At 38.6% G+C, this 19,470-nt stretch overlaps 1 protein-coding gene across 1 annotated transcript in view; it reads right to left on the bottom strand.

Moving 5' to 3' along the window:
• LOC128030741 (ETS domain-containing transcription factor ERF-like) overlaps nucleotides 1-5,810 on the bottom strand; it is a 41,495-nt gene extending 35,685 nt beyond the window's left edge. Inside the window, exon 1 of the mRNA XM_052618631.1 lies at nucleotides 5,252-5,810. Within this exon, the coding sequence (XP_052474591.1) occupies nucleotides 5,252-5,273 (22 nt within the window). The 5' untranslated portion in view covers nucleotides 5,274-5,810. The remainder of the gene's footprint in view (nucleotides 1-5,251) is intronic.
• Nucleotides 5,811-19,470: the final 13,660 nt, after the last annotated feature.

Raw genomic sequence — 19,470 nt, 5'->3', positions numbered from 1 at the left:
ATTACTCCAAGTCCAGATACCAGGGTTTTACTAAACATATCAATGAAGCCATATGCATTAATGCCCTCTCAAGTGTTTGGCTGGTACAACATGCTTTCTTAGATGTCCAATATGGCATAGTTGAAAGCGCAACCATTAGAAGCAGATGGCATAAGGAGGGTAAGAGGTTTTACTTTGTAACTTCCATAAAATGGCACATTTTCAAGAATTTTAATTATAAACATTTTGATTTGTTTAATACATTTTTTAACAAAGTGTATTTTATTTTGGCACTTAAAAGGGTGATTCACAGCTGGCAAGATGGCCTGCGGTATTCCCTTTTGCCAAAATGACGGGAAACTTAACCCACAATGCACTTGGTTCAATATGACTGACCATGACTGGGCATACAAAAATGCCAAAGTACTGTAATTTTCACAAAAATTACACCCTGGAGCGATCAAAAATCCATTATTATGACTTGTTTTAGCTGGATACCAGGATATCTGGGTGCAAGTAATGTGGAGAAAGAGTACACAACTGTTCATTGTAACAATAGGAATCTAACTGAAAATCTGCAAACGTCTGTAGGTAGAAAAAGCAGAGATTGTTTTGTGCTTGAATGAAAACCCAAAAATTAGCACCCTGAAACATCTTCACATGCTTCAGCTTCAATGGTTTGTCATGTTAATGGCCATCCTACTAAAGGCTCTTCGGATATGTGCGGTATGTTATTGTGAAAGACATGCAAATATCAAACCACATAATAGAGCATCGGTTAAACTATTCTTTCCGCACAACACTTCAATCATCAACTTGTTCTTGTGTGCTCCAACTTTGAATAACGCACAAAACTCACATGTGCTTCGAATGTTTAACATTCTCCTGATGCTTGAAGAGGAACAACAGAACAGAAGGGAAGGAAAGTGAGAGTGAGATCACATCTGACCTCACTAACTAAAGGGAACCGGAACCTTAATCAAATATTGTAAATCTGTAGTACTACTGATTTGAAGAAATGGGGAATTACACAGACAAATTTAGGAAATAAGATAAGGAAATGAAACCAGGCTGACGTTGTTCATACGCTCTACTACAGTGTCATATGCGGTTGAGGAGATGGCATCAGGTCCTCATGCCATTGGCCGCATGGCATGTGGCCCGCGGGGGCAGGGGTGTGTGCTGGAATGCAGGGTTAAGGGTGTAGCTATGGAAGGTCATGAGGTCAGGATCATACACACACTTCTCCCCCCTCCCCCCGATTATACACAGGGGCCTCTGTGCTTCTGTCAGTCTGTAAAAGACTCCAACACATGGACACTCTCGCCTCGTATTCTACGCTGCCCCCGTAACATGGCAAACACACACAAACCACTGTGCTCCCCTGTCGCTGGACACACCATTATTGTTCTCCAGGGGTAAAAACAAACACAATACTATTCAACCCCCGAGGACTTTATTCATCCCTAGAAATACACCATCTGTACACTTCCAGTGAAACATTTATTCCCAACGCTCCCATATCAAAGTACAAGCTCTCCCAAGGTGAGTGGTGTAAGAATAAAAGAACAAACTGTATCGCTGTTGATCCAATATGATCTCACACTTCAATGTCAATGAAAAATCCTGCCCATGTGTGTGACATTTACAGGCCTTCCATTTGTGTTCACAGAAATAGCATGACGGTGCAATCATTTGATGGGACTGGTGGGAAACTAGGCAGTGCAGAAAATACAAAACATATTCGCACGCTGGCTGCCTCACACAAACACACGCACATGCTGCCGAACAGGATACATAAGCATGTAAACATTAAGAGGTGTCTGTTGATGTTGAACTGGTTCCAGAGATACCTGAACAACTGAGGCGGCTGCATAACACGGACTAAAATAGAGCACACGGTCTCCTTTGTGACAATGTGAACGAGTGATAAAAGGCTGCTAATTATTCCAAATTAACAATCTATTACACCTACATGGAAACCAGCATACAGTAAGCATGGCAACGACACACAGGCAAACATGTAGAATATAACTGTGCCAGGGTTCGAAATTAATCATGACTGGGTCAAAAATGCAGCTGAAATCTAAAATATGATATTGTTGCTATTATTTAAATGTATTTATCAATTAGAATTAGACTGGCTGAGTGGAATTCTTTATAAGGGAATCGTTGAATTGTTCACTTAAGCGATTCATTGAACACCACTGATTCACTCAAGAGCAAAACAAGGTACTGTGTTTATGAGCGAGTCATTGAATCATTCACTCAAACGATTTGTTTAAGACTCCAAAACACTAACACTTCCGTTAGACAAAACAGACAAAAATAAATGTATAATATATTAATTTAATAAATCTCTAAAATGAAAGTTACTCGATATTAGTTTCTTGTTTCTTTAACTATTGTGTAAAAGCAGTATCAGACTAGCAGATGTGCTAAATATATTTTAATGAATAACCACTTGTGTAATTCTGAGTAATTATTGAATACATTTCTGACACTGATGGTCAACACTACCTCTATGCAAAATAACAAGCCAGTACTACAAATTAAAGCTGCAATCTTAACCGCTGACTCTTCATTAACAACCATCTCATGAGATAGCGCACAAATTACAGTGTTAGCAATTCAGGATACTGCTGTACTAAATACAAACTGAGGCCTGATGGGTAGACCATGGTTAAACCACAGACACTTTCAGATGTTACAGAGGAAACGAGATCAGCCAGGGTCAGCTGAAGCCTATTTATGCAGACACACACCACCAGGAAAAGAGAAGAAAGCCTGGAGAGGTGCGCATCATTCTCTGAATTCATGCAAAGTGGCAGCCAGAGAGAGAGGAACTGATAAAAGCAGTGTCTCTTATCTAATGTGATTCATGTGGCGAGAGCTTTTTGATGAAGTTGATAGTTTCCGTTTTACAAGGACTCACGGACGCACACATGACTTTTATCAGGTGCACACCGTACCAGCGCTGTTGTCACCTCCTGTTCTCAAAACAAACCAAGGCTTTCAGAGAAAATGCTCTCTCACCGATATGCACTACGTATTTATACCACTGTGGGTGTTTGCAGGTAAGAACACAGACTGAAGAGATACTAAAATGTGATAGAGTGATGCACTTGGAAACCACATCCTATACTCAGTACTGTATTTTCTTCTGACTCTCTTGCTCACTCGCTTGCATACTCAGCAGCTGAGCTCACCTTGTAACTATCGAGGTCATAATGTGGCCTGCACAGCCGTAGACTGATAAAACCACAAGGTACTAGTAGTAGTTCTTGCCAGCTGAATTAAAGCAACATTTCATCCCATCTCAGTACCTAACGTTCAGCTTCACAAAGTCAACATATGTAAAAATGACATCCTCTGTCGATTTAAGATAAAATATGTGTGATACAAAACTTTTATCTTGCAAGAGGGGAAAACCAATGCTACTGATGAAAGTAAGTATTTTTAGAGCAGGTCAAGAAGTCAACCGCATCAAATTTACATTTTAGGCACAGTCCTAGTTAAAAATACATTCCAATTAGGAAAAAGATTGAATAATTTGGCCTAAACAAATCACATCTGAAAGTGTCATGTGGTTTTCAAATGTGCTGATACTAGTATCACAGCATACATAATGAACTTGTGAGGTAATGCATTTCTTTCAGATATTTAAGACTTGTCCTATAGAGAGCTTTCACTGACAACTCATACACAGTCTTCAGGATATAAAGTAATATTATTTATCCACAATATTAGCTTACCCAGCGTTTCATACTCACAAACTAAAAAAGGAGAGCTTCAGCGCTACATTATATGGATTTCAGATATAATCATTTGCACTTGTCAGTTGTTCTTTAAAATAAAAAGATTATATACAAACATACTTGCAATTTAACACACTACATACTGCTCAAATGAAGCGTTCGGGACGGGAAAGCCAGGGTTTATAAAAGTGAAAGTGACCATGAAGTGCTAAGACTTCACGCAGAGCCGGACGAACTTCATAAAGCCCATGCAGCAGCGCGAGACAGCGTTACAACGCATCGCGAGACTGCAGACTGGATCATGACTAGCGCGCTCGCGATGCTGATGGAATGTTATAGTTAAAAGTTCATTAAACTTCGAGCGGTGCGGGCGGCGGAGCACGAGCGCTGAGAAAATCGTGACGAGAGAGAGAAAGCGAGAGCGTCTCAACATGGATTCCCAAACATACCACAATAGGCCTCCTGAACAGGGCTACTGAGCTTCCAGTAGTTGGCGGGACAGTGGCACATTACCAAGTATATACTAAACATGTTCGGAAATGAATACTTAAGGAAAGTATGCTAACAGTGATTGAAGTGAATTCAAAATACTGAAAAGCATTCGTCACAAAAGTAGGCAATCGTTACTTAACGGGAAATTAGTGCGGAGCTCTGTTTTTAGATTTTTATGCACTTTACAAGCTTAAAATTATATATTTAAAATCCCTAAAAACAGGACTGACTGTAAAGTGACCCATCTTCATAAATAAAGTGTTGAAAACGTCCATTAAACACTTCGGTGTGAAAGCAGGGCTTCCATTTTGAATGTGGCATGCTACTGGTTCAAAGCTCGCGCTTGAGCTGCACAGCTGGCACGCGCAGTGTGCGAGGGGGGATATGTTTTGGGGAAATAAGATATTTAACATTTAGCGGGGACTCAGCGGCGTCGATTTCGGCATATTTCCAAAAACGACACAAGCTGCTGTTTTAAAGTTGTAGCCATTCAACAGGTTCAGAGCGGAATGCGCTGACAGGACTGGAAGAAACTGAACAGAAGCGGTCGTTAGGTTCGAATGTAACTATTTAAAGTAAAACCTTTGTTGTGAGAACTTGTTACCATTAGATCTACTAGAACAGACGCGCTGAGCTGGACTACACAGCAGCACTTGAGGTTATTTAAATGAATGAACTGTTAACCGGGTTATTTGTTAAGTTTTAAGATTTGAAAGCGGCCAGTTAGGGTCATGAGTTAAAAACATCTTAGATTCATCTGATAATGTAAACAAACAAAACTAGCCGAGTACTGAATCAGTTGGCGTGTCAGAGTAATAAACCCTGGACAAACACTGTCAGCTTTTTTTTTTTTTTTTTTAAAGTAGAAGTCAGTTGTCACGAAACTACATAAGTGAGTTTTGACATTTCTCCCCGTTGAATAATTCAAGATGGACTGAGTGTCGTTAAATCCTGACTTGATACACTGGCTCAACAAGTCAAAGTTGTGGCAGCCCTTGATAATTAATGCCTGGGTAACTTACCCGTGTCCCCCGGGGTTTTCATGGTGAAATCAAGCTGTGTGAAGTTGTCAGTTCAGCAGCGCGAGACTCGGCCTCTCCCGCACCCCCGTCTCCAAAAGGCCAAACTTTTGTCCAATGTTCAGCGCTCTTGTTCGTTCCCGCTGTGTGTTTTCTGGCCTCTTCACACGGTCCTCCAAACCCTCCGACCGACAGCGCTGAGTTTGGGACAGAGGCTCAGCACTTCCACTGGCGGGACGTGACGGGATGGGGTGCAACGGAGTTCCAAAACAGCGCTTTCCCTTCTGTCCCGGAGCGATCGGTACAATCCCAACACCGCGCAGAAGCAGCACTCCGCGACTCTCTGTTACAGACGCGCGCTCTTGTGCCCAGTTGATGATTTTCGCAACATTTTATCCTTCTGTTAGTTTGTCATCTGCTCTACCGAGGCTCGCCATTCGCAGTATATCAGTCAGTTTCCCATTCTCTCTTTCACACCGACTTTTTTCTCCTTCCTCCACTCTCCCTAGTCTGAAATTACTCGCTGTCTCCTCCCCCCGTTTCTCTCTCTCTCTCTCTCTCTCTCTCTCTCTCTCTCTCTCTCTCGGGTGTCGTGTTTCGCTCGCTGTGCGGCACGGGGCCGCCCACACGGCCGGGGGAAGGAGGGGACCGGGGCGGTGGGCACTGGCTGAGTCACGCCCCCTCACCGTGGGTCGGGGTTGGCGTCACTGCAGCACGAGGAGTCGTTATGGAGACCGCCTAAGCACTGTCCGTGATGACATCACATCCGCGTCCTTCAAGAACTTGAGATTCCGCGTCATCGCGCCCGTTAACGTCAGCAACAAGTGTTTTTCGAGCTAACTAGTCATCGTTGTCTTTCATTTAATGATAATTATCTACCCCCATCGGGAGGTTAATAGCTAGTGTATCGAATAATGATTTCCGGAATTTATCAATTGAAAACAATGAAATCAAAGGGCACTTTTGGCCGCTAAATATTTTCTGTTACCACAACATGTACATTAAACATCATGCCACATATATTATGAACCATATACAGTTTGATTATATATATGTATATATGTATATGTATATATATATATATATATATATATATATATATATATATATATATATATATATATATATATATATATGTGTGTATGTATGTATGTATGTATGTGTGTGGGAGGAGCCTACATTATATTTTCCAGGGTAACAAACATATCACCAGTTTCATAAATATCATACATTTTACACAAGATATTTTATAAGGTAACAGTTTACAATAATGTTCCAAATGTTAAAATTAGTTGCCTACATTGACCTAAACTGATAATGAAAAGTACTTCTAATGTATATATTGATTATATATGATATATAAACTAATATATATATATATATATATATATATATATATATATATATATAATATATATATATATATATATATATACACACATACATGCAGTAATACATTCTTAAAAACATATAAATTGATGAGATTGCATATTTCATCCTCCTTTGTATTATAGGAAATATAAGAACAAGTATTAAAAAAATTCTGAAACGTATAACATGACCTTCCTCATGTTTTCTGTTCAGTGATTTCATGAAGATTACCAGTAAAACAGAATCGTGTGGCCTAGTGACCACAATCCTTTGTTGGCACGTGCATGAGAAAGAATGAGAATATTGCAGTGTGAGAAAGTATGTTCATTTCCTGTATGATTTGAATGTGATCCATCTGCTCAAGCATATACATCCTGTGTTAAAGCTGAGCACCTGAACCATAAAAGGACCCCTTTTCCCTCCATCAACAGTTTTTGAGTAAATGTAGTGTCTCTCATGAGCAGTGTAGCATGTCTCCTGTTCTAGATTAGCACATCCTACTGCTAGAAAACAGGGGACTGGAGAGGGTTGGCACAAAATATCATTAAAGGTGCAATAAGTAATTTTATTTCTCCCAAAAAAAATAAAAAAAATAAAAAAGGGTATTCCCTAATAACATAATTTATCAATCATCAGACACTTTTTAATAAAGACATTAATAAAAGCTGATAGTGAACAACCTTTAATAATGTTGCAAACTATTGCTTTTCATGAAACTGCATTTATTCCACTAGGTGTCAGTATAAATCTAAGATGGCTGACATATCAATGGAAGCCTGTTTTCGTCAATGGAAGCCTGTTTGTTTTTTTAAAAGGTAATTGCACATTTTTCCTCACAATAATACATTTATTCTCAGACTCTCAGTTCTCAGAAGCAAGACTCTCAGAACTGCAAGTTATAAAATCAGAATTGCAAGATTGAAACAAAACAAACTCAGTATTGAGAAATATGAACTTGCATTTCTGAGAAGTGAAGTCAGAATTGTGATATCTAAACTTACAATTACGAGAAAAAAAACAGAATTGTGAGATAAAAAGTCAAATGTAAACTTATATTAAAATATTCCATGGGGGAATCTGAAAGAAACAAAATTGGGAGATGTACACCCAAAACTCAGAGAAAAAATGAATTATAAGATGTAAACAATTAAAAATTGTTAAAAAAATTGTTAAAAAATTCTGCCTTTTTTCTTGCAATTGCGAGTTTATATCTCACAATTATAACTTTTCTTCTCAGAATTCAGGATTGCTAGAAACAAAATCTGAGTTAAGATATAAACTAAGAATTGTTAGAAAAAAAAAAGAAAACAAGCCACAATTATCTTTTTTCAGTTCCGTGGTGGAAACAGGCTTGCATATATCAGCCAGCACTACATAAACAAAATATCTGTGAGAATAGCACTCTGCTTGAATCAAATCTGTGTGATGGGAATGTTAAGGTAAGACTGACAGGATGGTCTGTGCTTTTATGAGCTTTAACCTGATCAATTGTCCTTTTCCTTTGAGAGGAAACTGTTATTGTGCTGTGAGCTGTTATGCGTGTTGTAGTGGTTCTCATGATTGTGCTTCTTGTTGTTATTTAGTCAGTGTCAGCAGTCATTTCTGGTCACAGGAAACAGACGTACCTCAGATAAGCATCTCAGCTCCATAATGCTGCTGCTGCAGTCTGTGTGAGCGTGTGTTTTGGAAATATCCAGTGCTGTCACATCTGTCTTTCCCCAGGACAGAAACCCAGAGCAGTTATCAGAATGGGCAATTTCCTTTGACTGTAATAAATACAGTCTACTGTTGTATTTACACACAATTTTCCATTTCCTCTTTCTTACACTTGCATCTTCTTCTTTCTACTTCATCTATTGTATCTCTGTTTCCCAGTGTGTTGTTCTGCTAACTGCTAAATCACTACTCTACCCTCTCTATGTCTCTGCAAAACATGATCCTTTGTGCTGTCCAATTCATCCTCCTCATCCTTACACTGTTTCTTTCACTTCTGTATTATTCATCCACAACATGTATTTAGCCCTATCAACCTTCTCTTCCTCCTCTTCCTCTGAACTCTGCTCTCTCTAACCACTGGACTTTATGGCAAGTCTGTTAGCACAGTAAACCTCAAGGTTATCAGTTTCTCGCTCTCACATGTGGTGTGTTTATGTATTGACACACAACTCGCCTTCTCCTCCGCACTTCTGTTTATGTTTAGGTATAACCAACAGCTCAGATGGTTAATCTTAAATTTAACTTCAACATTTACACATTTACTAAATCATTAAAAACTAAAATTCTCTCTGTTAAAGGGGTCATTGATGCAAATTCAGTTTCTCCTTTCTCTTTGGAGTGTTACAAACACTTGGTGCATGAAGAAGAAAACTAAAGTCTCAAATCCAAAGAGATATTCTTTATCAAAGTTGGGAGACAACCTCCTAAAGCGGCTCATTCTAACACGCCCCCACATGTCCACATCACGATGTGGGAAGATTTGCGTAATGCCGCCCAAATGTTTACGCACAGAAAGAAGGCGTAACTTTGATTCTTGCTGTAGACAGTATTGTTGCATGTTGTGGAGACGCTGTGTTTCATTGTGAAAGTGAAACTACTTAGTTTGGCCTTCCAAAAAAACAACACTGTTCCAGAACAGTTCAACCCAAATATTCAGATGTGTGCTGCGCATTTTACGGAGGACGAGGACTGTTTCCTGAACCAGTAGCCTACAATGTTTCTTTGCACTAATACTGTTTCCTTAAAACTGGGGTAGTTCCAACTTCGCAAGGACAGTCTGGCGCTTCAGACTCACAGCCCATAAGTTAATTTTCATATTAAACTAATGATTCAAACGCGAGTTTTGAGCAGTGTAGAGTAGCGCTAGTTGTTTGTCGTTTCTCTGATCACAAATGCTGGCGTGGTTTTATGTTCACGCAGTGCAATATGCAGCTCGATACACAAGACCACAGGTAAAAAGACAGTACAAGTTATTATAATCAGTAATTATGCCCCCCCTTGGATGCAACAAATGCCTCGTTTATAATGAGTTTTATTGTTTTTGTCTCGCCATGCACACGGAATCACAATATGTTAAGGTGCATAACATTTCCATCAGACACTTGAGGTATTCAGCCAATCACAACGCACTGGATAGCTGGCCAATCAGCGCACGCCTCGGTTTCAGAACGACGAGCTTCGTAAAAATCAACAGGTTTAAAAAGGCGGAACATAGAGGTGCAACAATAATGTACATTATGTGGAAAATAATGTTTTTTTTGTTTTTTTTTTTACCTTAAACCGCATAAACACATTTCATTACACCAAACACACAAATGTTATTTTAAACATTTAGAGAAACATTCTTCTCACTTTATTACACCAGCATGTTCTGCAGCATTGGGAGAACCCCCCTTCTTCTGTTCCCCTGCCCCACCAGCTCAATTTCCCTGTTTTTCTTTATGTGATGATCAGCATCTAAAATCGGTCTGACAGACAGATACTGGAGTGATGCAGAGCACAGTTTTCCCTCCATTTATGAAAGTACATGCTCAAAATATTCAGTCATGTCCTGTTTGACACTACTTTTTCTCAGAGGGCACAGATTTAAAACAGATATGTGCTTGCACTACACACTGTACAACATTTTTTTTTTTTTATCAAATTCACTCATGAGTGCTGTTGCACTGTCAAATTAGATGATAAATGTAAGAGTACTCTGTTTAAGAGGCTCTCATTGCACCTCTTTATCTGTTGGCCTCTTAGTGGAGGTGAAGCACACAGAAGAGGGAAGTGATTCCTCAGAAACAAGGGACAGAACGAGAGACCACGCTGTAAATAATACTGATAACAGAATGTAATAATGTAATAACAATAGTAATATCAACATTACTGTTTTTATTTCATGGATCGGCTTACACAATATAAGCTGTATTTTAATTATTTTACCATGAAATCTGTGTAATATTCTGCTGTTGAATAGTTGAGTCTGAATGTTCAGTACACTAGACATCAAATAATCACTTGACGTTTTACAAAAAAAAAAAAAATGTAATCTTAAATTTCATAACAGCAACATTCCATGACGATTTCATGTAAAAAAAAAAAAAAAAAAAAAAAAAACTATTTTTTTTTCTAAGCTGTACCAAAAACAATCAATTAATATGACATGAAATTCATATATATGACTAAAACATGTAAAATCTTCCATTCTTTTACTAGATCTTATATTCCTCCCTGCTCTGTCTTGTACTATTCTGGACAATGATTGAAACTTTCTATTGCTAGCACTTCTTGTTTAATTGCATACTCAAGAATTACAACCGAATTGGTTGTAAGTCACTTTGGATAAAAGCGTCTGCTAAATAAATAAATGTTAAAGTAATAAAAAACCTAACTTTGTTTGGACAGATACTCACAACTGAAGATCTTACATATTTATAAGAAAAACTGTTTATCCGCTTGTGTGTGTGTCCTAAAAGGATGAGATAGCATGTCAGCTGGCTCTTTGTCATCACAGAACATGTTTATTTTCAAGTTTGGCGCTCCAACTGTCAGGAATCCCATCATCTGCCTTTAGCGCCCCTCCTCTCTCATCCCTGTATTCTTCCCTCAGTCTTTAGGGTCATGTTCCACCTCAAAGTGCTTTTTGTCTGCACACCACTACAACAGAGAACAGACAATCCCTCTCTCCCGCTCACCCTCTCTCTCCAGCTCCCTCTCTTTCTCTCAGCTGGTTTTTGCAAAAGAGTAATAGGATTACCACACACTGCTCTACCAAGGACAGAGACTGGAGGGGGAGACAAGGGGACAGGTTCAAGAGGGGGAGGAAGAGAGCGAGCGGGAAATGAAGAGTACAAGTTGAAGAACATAATGCGATGTCGCTGCACAGACACACCAAAGCGTCTCAGAATAACAGGCCTGTGATATTTGAGGAGCATCAGAGAGGCACGTCTCGCTCTATGCCAGTTGCTATATTTAGCACACAGTGTGTGTTGATAGTGTCTTCAGTATCTCGCTTGGGATCAAACTTTTCCTATTGGCACAGTCCACTGTTTCCACTACTAAAGCTGCCATACCTTCATTCCAGTGCAATGGATCTGTATCCGGTACATCTGTCATTTCAGAGGCGGGGAGCTAATCAGAGGTCCGATTTAGCAGCATGACGGGCCTAAAACAGGTTCACCACATGGCTGCTACTCGCTCCTTCTGCTGATAGTACACCAGCTGCTGAACTTCACGTAACTCGAGCACTGTCTCAGATCAATACATGACATTCCACAGATAGACAGATACACAGAAATTGACTTCTGTTTACAGAGAGCTCAGATTCATGTCAGACGTTTGGAACTTATGTTGTAAGCTGTTTTTGGTATCCTATGCATGAAGTGTCCTTATACAGTATTGTTCAAAATAATAGCAGTACAATGTGACTAACCAGAATAATCAAGGTTTTTAGTATATTTTTTATTGCTACGTGGCAAACAATTTACCAGTAGGTTCAGTAGATTGTCAGAAAACAAACAAGACCCAGCATTCATGATATGCACGCTCTTAAGGCTGTGCAATTGGGCAATTAGTTGAAAGGGGTGTGTTCAAAAAAATAGCAGTGTCTACCTTTGACTGTACAAACTCAAAACTATTTTGTACAAACATTTTTTTTTCCTGGGATTTAGCAATCCTGTGAATCACTAAACTAATATTTAGTTGTATGACCACAGTTTTTTTAAAACTGCTTGACATCTGTGTGGCATGGAGTCAACCAACTTGTGGCACCTCTCAGCTGTTATTCCACTCCATGATTCTTTAACAACATTCCACAATTCATTCACATTTCTTGGTTTTGCTTCAGAAACAGCATTTTTGATATCACCCCACAAGTTCTCAATTGGATTAAGGTCTGGAGATTGGGCTGGCCACTCCATAACATTAATTTTGTTGGTTTGGAACCAAGACTTTGCCCGTTTACTAGTGTGTTTTGGGTCATTGTCTTGTTGAAACAACCATTTCAAGGGCATGTCCTCTTCAGCATAGGGCAACATGACCTCTTCAAGTATTTTAACATATGCAAACTGATCCATGATCCCTGGTATGCGATAAATAGGCCCAACACCATAGTAGGAGAAACATGCCCATATCATGATGCTTGCACCTCCATGCTTCACTGTCTTCACTGTGTACTGTGGCTTGAATTCAGAGTTTGGGGGTCGTCTCACAAACTGCCTGTGGCCCTTGGACCCAAAAAGAACAATTTTACTCTCATCAGTCCACAAAATGTTCCTCCATTTCTCTTTAGGCCAATTGATGTGTTCTTTGGCAAATTGTAACCTCTTCTGCACATGCCTTTTTTTTAACAGAGGGACTTTGCGGGGGATTCTTGAAAATAGATTAGCTTCACACAGACGTCTTCTAACTGTCACAGTACTTACAGGTAACTCCAGACTGTCTTTGATCATCCTGGAGGTGATCATTGGCTGAGCCTTTGCAATTCTGGTTATTCTTCTATCCATTTTGATGGTTGTCTTCCGTTTTCTTCCACGTCTCTCTGGTTTTGCTCTCCATTTTAAGGCATTGGAGATCATTTTAGCTGAACAGCCTATCATTTTTTGCACCTCTTTATAGGTTTTCCCCTCTCTAATCAACTTTTTAATCAAAGTACGCTGTTCTTCTGAACAATGTCTTGAACGACCCATTTTCCTCAGCTTTCAAATGCATGTTCAACAAGTGTTGGCTTCATCCTTAAATAGGGGCCACCTGATTCACACCTGTTTCTTCACAAAATTGATGACCTCAGTGATTGAATGCCACACTGCTATTTTTTTGAACACACCGCTTTCAACTAATTCAACTAATTGCCCAATTGCACAGCCTTAAGAGCGTGCATATCATGAATGCTGGGTCTCATTTGTTTTCTGAGAATCTACTGAACCTACTGGTAACTTGTTTGCCACGTAGCAATAAAAAAATATACGAAAAACCTTGATTATTCTGGTTAGTCACATTGTACTGCTATTATTTTGAACAATACTGTATATCAGGGTCGTGAACTGAGGTCGCAAACAGAATTGCAACTGAATATGAGAATATGAATCTAGAAGGAATATGAATATGTTGCGTAAGTATTTCTAATACTGAGAGAGTGACGGCAAATTTGACATCTCTCCATTTTCTGGAAATCCATTCAGCATTTAGCCACCTCAAGCTAAATCTCAAGATAAAATACAGATAAATAAGTTTGACATTGTTGTGGTTTGTGAAGCTGAAGAGACCTTAGACATTTCTTCTGTAACATGCTATGACAGATGTACGCTATTCTGTGTCTGTGTGTGGGCTAATCGCAAAGATAGGAAATCTGTGTAGGTACCAAATTCACACTGTGGGCACTAGATGTTCCTAATGACTCACCGAATCCATGTGTAATGTGGGACACCCCCATATTTTCTCAGTTTCGTGTATTTGAGTGCTTCATGCTCATAGGATCTATATTAACTGACAAGATGTGGTGGTGTATTCCACATTGATGGTGGTAACCCAAAGCTCCTTGTTTCAAACTCTGAAAGCGATGATCCATGAAGGTATGAGTGAGGTTTGGCAGATCAGCGTCATCCATCACAGCTCAAGATTGTTGCTAATGAAGCGTTTGGGTCTGTGTGTTCTCAGTATTACCATAGCATATTCTATGAGTTATTAGAGTTAGATCGAATAGAGCTATTAAATGATATCTGCATTGCTGATAATTGATTCAAAAAATATATTTCTGTGGCCTCTGTCACGGAGCCCAAGGGTTAGCTGTTTGTCAATTCTTGCATTTTTCAAAACGCTTGTCCTTTTTGGAAAAAGGACAGAAAAACAATGCATATAAAATAGTATAATTGGACATTTGCATTGAGTATAGGCTAAGCCAGTGTTTCCCAACCTTTTTTCTGCCATGGCACAGTTCTGATAAAAAGTCCAACGGCACAACGCTAAGCACTGAAATATATAAGCTTTTTAGAATGCTTTTCATTGGTAACATTTTTGTAAAACCCTCCAGTGCCAACAGACCTAATGAAGACTTATGTCAATGATTTAAATTAATAATAATGAAATACATAAGAGATAGAAAGTTTGAATCATTTTCCAGTGGTTGGGAAACACTGGGCTAAGCTAGCAGGCTAATCAACTGTGCTTTCAAAGACCATTGCTTCGGTTATGTTATAATTATTTTCAACTATTTAAAAGACCTATGTATTCAGTAGTTCTTCAATTAGCATTAACATTGCTGTTTTTGTGTGTGCTTTAAATATCAATATCAATACACAGCAATTATGTCCTTTACCTGTTTAAAAAAACAGAAGCAATTTGGGCATGAATACTCAGGATTTTCTCAGGATTCATCAAGTATTTCCAAATATTTCTTGTGTATACTGTACAGTTGTTTATGCTTTCTGTCTTCCCTTTCTGCTTGTGACTCTCTGCTGGTAACACATGATAATAAGTGTTGACACATTTAGTGTATCTACAGAGGCGGCAGCCAATGAACGATTTTCTTCTAATGAAACACCACAGGTCATGTCATTAAAACAGACAAAAAAATCATTAAAGGAGGTGACCCACGCAATATATAATTAAACATTTTTTTATGGAAAACTATTATGATTACGTTCTACATCTCATCAATCAATCACCTTTATTTATATAGTGCTTTAAACAAAATACATTGCGCCAAAGCACTGAACAACATTCATTTGGAAAACAGTGTCTCAATAATGCAAAATGATAGTTAAAGGCAGTTCATCATTGAATTCAGTTATGTCATCTCTGTTCAGTTGAAATAGTGTCTGTTTTAATTTGCAATCAAGTCAATGATATCGCTGTAGATGAAGTGACCCCAACTAAGCAAGCCAGAGGCGACAGCGGCAAGGAACCGAAACTCCATCGGTGACAGAATGGAGAAAAAAAAAAAAAACATCTCATGTGAGTGTACACCATTCAGATGATTAAAAATTAGCACCAAACTATCGAATATCACTTTAACGGTTGCAATAACAGTTTTGATGACATATTAAATGATGCTGTAGCTATCTAATCAGGCACTGAATAGAGTTCAGCTAATTGGTTAACACAAGAGTCGCACAGAGCACCTACCACTGAGATATTGTCTTCAAAGCTGTTACCAAGTAAATACTGTGTGTTTCTGCTAAATGAAAACTTCATAAGTCATTTGGGAGGCTTTGAATGCCTGTAAAATGTTTAAATCACAAGCACACATTCCTCACAAAGGTCACGGATGTGATTAATTGAGCTGATCACTGACCGTTTGTGTGTTTAGTCTGAATGACAATAGCTGCTTAAGAGTCATGTCAAGCGTTGAATAGTTTTTGACGCTGTGTTTGCTCTGTGCAGGTGTGGTGGTTCAGGGAGGGGTGTGAAAACACTCAGGTAGAGGAAGGGAATTTCATTGTTTGTGTGAGAATGTCCTCTGAAACCCTAAACGTCAGATGATTTCCTCAAGCCCACACTGCATTTGTTTAGCTTGTAATCACTGTCGCAAGATTCCGTGACAAAGAGACAGTGTTATGGTTGATAATCTAACATAAACAAAAGAGCATATGCTCTAGCTGCATGTTTGTGGAATTGACTGTGCTCCTGTTACACACCTGAAATGCCACCGTCATCTGTTCTGTCTTGGAGTGCAGTTCCACACTCACGCAAACACACACCTGTGCCACTGAAGCGACAGATTGACCACCTGTCTCTGTGAGTGGCCGGGTACAGTCTGACTGAGGCAGATTGTGAGTGGGAGCGGAGATGACTGACGCATCCTGTGACCAATCTGTAAACATCTTACAGCTTCTGCAGACTGAAATCACATTTACTTATGCACAGGACTAAGGACAAGCCTAAGATAGCATTCTCAATAATGTCATGTGGCTAATCAATAGAGTAAACAGTGCAACAGTGCCTGCCCATGTTGTTATTTGACTTAAGATATGATAACTACTCAAGAACTTGATTGTTTCAATGATTGGTTCAGTATTTGATGTGTCAATACAGACTGTGTGTCACCTGTTCCAGTGGGCGGTACAGGTGTTTTCCTCTGGACAGTACCAGTGAACTTGAGTGAACTAGTGAACTTCGGGTGATTTCCACAATATGACAGGTACAACACAAACAAGTTTGATATATGTCCCATTGGGATGATTTCAACCAATAGGAGATGGCGGAATAAAAATAAGAGAGAGACTCATATTCAATGACTGCCATCTCAGCTTTGCAGCTCTGTCGATTAAGTTTTATTTTGCCATCTGGAACGTAGCTTCTTGAACTTCATTTACTACAATGAGAAGACCATGGTTTGAATTTTTATTTTTTACTTAAAAGTCTTTGTTAAAGAGTCAGAACCAAAGTGACCAGCTACGAAGTGAATCATGACATTGCACAATTTTATTTGAAGCAAAAAAGTATTTGAACATTGGTTTAACATTTGACAAAGGCACTGTGTGCTTAACAGCTTTAATGGGGCAAAGAACTACATTCCCATGAAACACTGCAATACATAGCTAAATTAAAAATGATTAAAAATTATAAAAGTTTTTATTTCAAATTATTCATTGATTATTGATATCATATGTTTACCTTTATTGCTAAGTATTTGTGTGACCCAGTTCTCTGATTTGAGGAGATTAATTTGCAGAATTATGGGTGATGTAGTCACCAAAATCCATGTAGAACCACTGTAATATGTAACTTAAATCATCATCATCATCAAAACTTTTTTAAGGACACACATGGTCTAAAAACACAGATATATGCAATTTGCAAAACAACTAACAGTTAAAAAGACACATCCACAACATCACATTTTAGAGAGAAAGGGAGGCTAAATGCTTCCCTGTCTAATTCCATTACCTACATTTTACAAAGCAGACACAGAATTACCCCATTTGACATGCATTGACAGTTGATAATACTTACGAAAAATTGAGAAACTCCTCTATTGCATAACTTGCAAAATCATTTTTGATGATTTACACAATCAAAGGCTTTAGAAGCATCAATAAAACGCAAACATCATAACTGCATCACAGACTTCTTGAGAAGAAACAGTCACATCTTCATTGTTTTCAATACTGCCCATCACAAAAGAAGTACTTTTATGCTCTTCAACGTAATCATTCCAACCAGGCCTGACTTTATATATATTGGTCTTGTACAAGGGCCTGCTTGGGGCAAGAAGGGACTCCACAATATTATTATACAAGGACCATAATTCAATGCCACGTTGCAGGTTCTTACAATGAAGAACACAGCATGCAGCTGTGTCTTTTGGTAAATCAATACTTGTTACTTAAAGCTGCAGTAGGTAACTTTTGTAAAAAAATTTTTTTTTTTACATATTTGTTAAACCTGTCATTATGTCCTGACAGTAGAATATGAGACAGATAATCTGTGAAAAAATCAAGCTCCTCTGGCTCCTCCCAGTGGTCCTATTGCCATTTGCAGAAATATATCGCTCCCGTTAAGAAACAACCAATCAGAGCTGCGGTCCGTTACTTTGTTTGTGTTCAAAATGTAGAAAAATTTATATAATAAGCAGGACACCATTTCCATTTCCGTGTCCATTTTCCAAACCGTGGTTTTAGTTTGTCCTGAATCACTAGGGTGCACCTATAATAAGTGTTTATATTCGGACTATTTTAGATTGCTTCGGGGATACCGCGGCGGAGTAACCCAGTACCTTTGTGATTCTTTATTGACATAAACAGAGAGAAGTAGATCCGGCTACAATGTTCTTCCGCAAGACGCAAGCAGTTCTGTTTATTAACCGCTAGAGTGTCAAAAGTTACTGACTGCAGCTTTAAATGTGTCAGACTGAAGAGAGTATACAATAAGATCCTCCTCAGATAAGTAGGATTTTCTCTACATGCATGGCTTTATTCACAGACAAAAGAGTAGGTAAATTACCCAGATTTATAGATAAAGAAAGAGTGGCATACTGATATATAAGAGTACCACCCCTCACTGATATAAGTGTAACCCACATGGCTGCTGCTCTCCTGTAGATCCACAGATGTAAAAATGTGTTAAAAGGGGTCATCGGTTGCAAAATTCACTTTTACATGTTGTTTCCATATAAATCTGCCTTAGCAGTGTGTGTGCGCAACCACACTGCACTGATAAAATTTATTCACCTCGTTTTGTTTTTAAACAGTCTCAGTTGACCATAAGCACGGAGCATTATTCATAACCACCGCATAAAGATATGCCAGCTCGTACACTTCTGGTGATGCGTCACTAGATGTTGTGGTATCTACTCTGTTGTCAAATTAACGCCTAGCTTAACCCTGCACTTATTCTTATTACCCCATTTTAACATGGATTTCTAATGAACATGAAAGCATCCAAACTGAAGTTAGAATCTGTCATGGCGGCGCTCCTCGGTTACTAAGGGAAAGGTGGATATTCAAGTAGAATGTCTCCTGGTTGAAAAACAAATATAAAAATGACACTAAATTATATATAACCATTATACCATTATATATAACCATTATAACCAGTAGATGGCAGCAGATGACCACTAATTAGTTCAGTTGCCTATTTTATTACATTTTTTTCACGTCTTGCTTTTGGATTCATTATAAAATGAATATTATAACAAATTTCAGTACTTTTACTGTACTTAAGAATAAAGTATAGCAAGTGCAAGAAGTCACAAACTATCGTGTCATTAAAACACACACACACACACACACACACAAAAGCCAAGACACCAATAAGTTAATAATTAATGCAGTAGGTAACTTTTGTAAAAATATATTTTTTACATATTTGTTAAACCTGTCATCATCTCCTGACAGTAGAATATGAGACAGATAATCTGTGAAAAAATCAAG

Source organism: Carassius gibelio, chromosome A16 (genome assembly GCF_023724105.1).
Source record: "Carassius gibelio isolate Cgi1373 ecotype wild population from Czech Republic chromosome A16, carGib1.2-hapl.c, whole genome shotgun sequence".
Lineage (NCBI taxonomy): Eukaryota > Metazoa > Chordata > Actinopteri > Cypriniformes > Cyprinidae > Carassius > Carassius gibelio.
The sequence above is the reverse complement of the archived record's forward strand: the minus strand, read 5'-3'. Positions and strand labels throughout refer to the sequence as shown.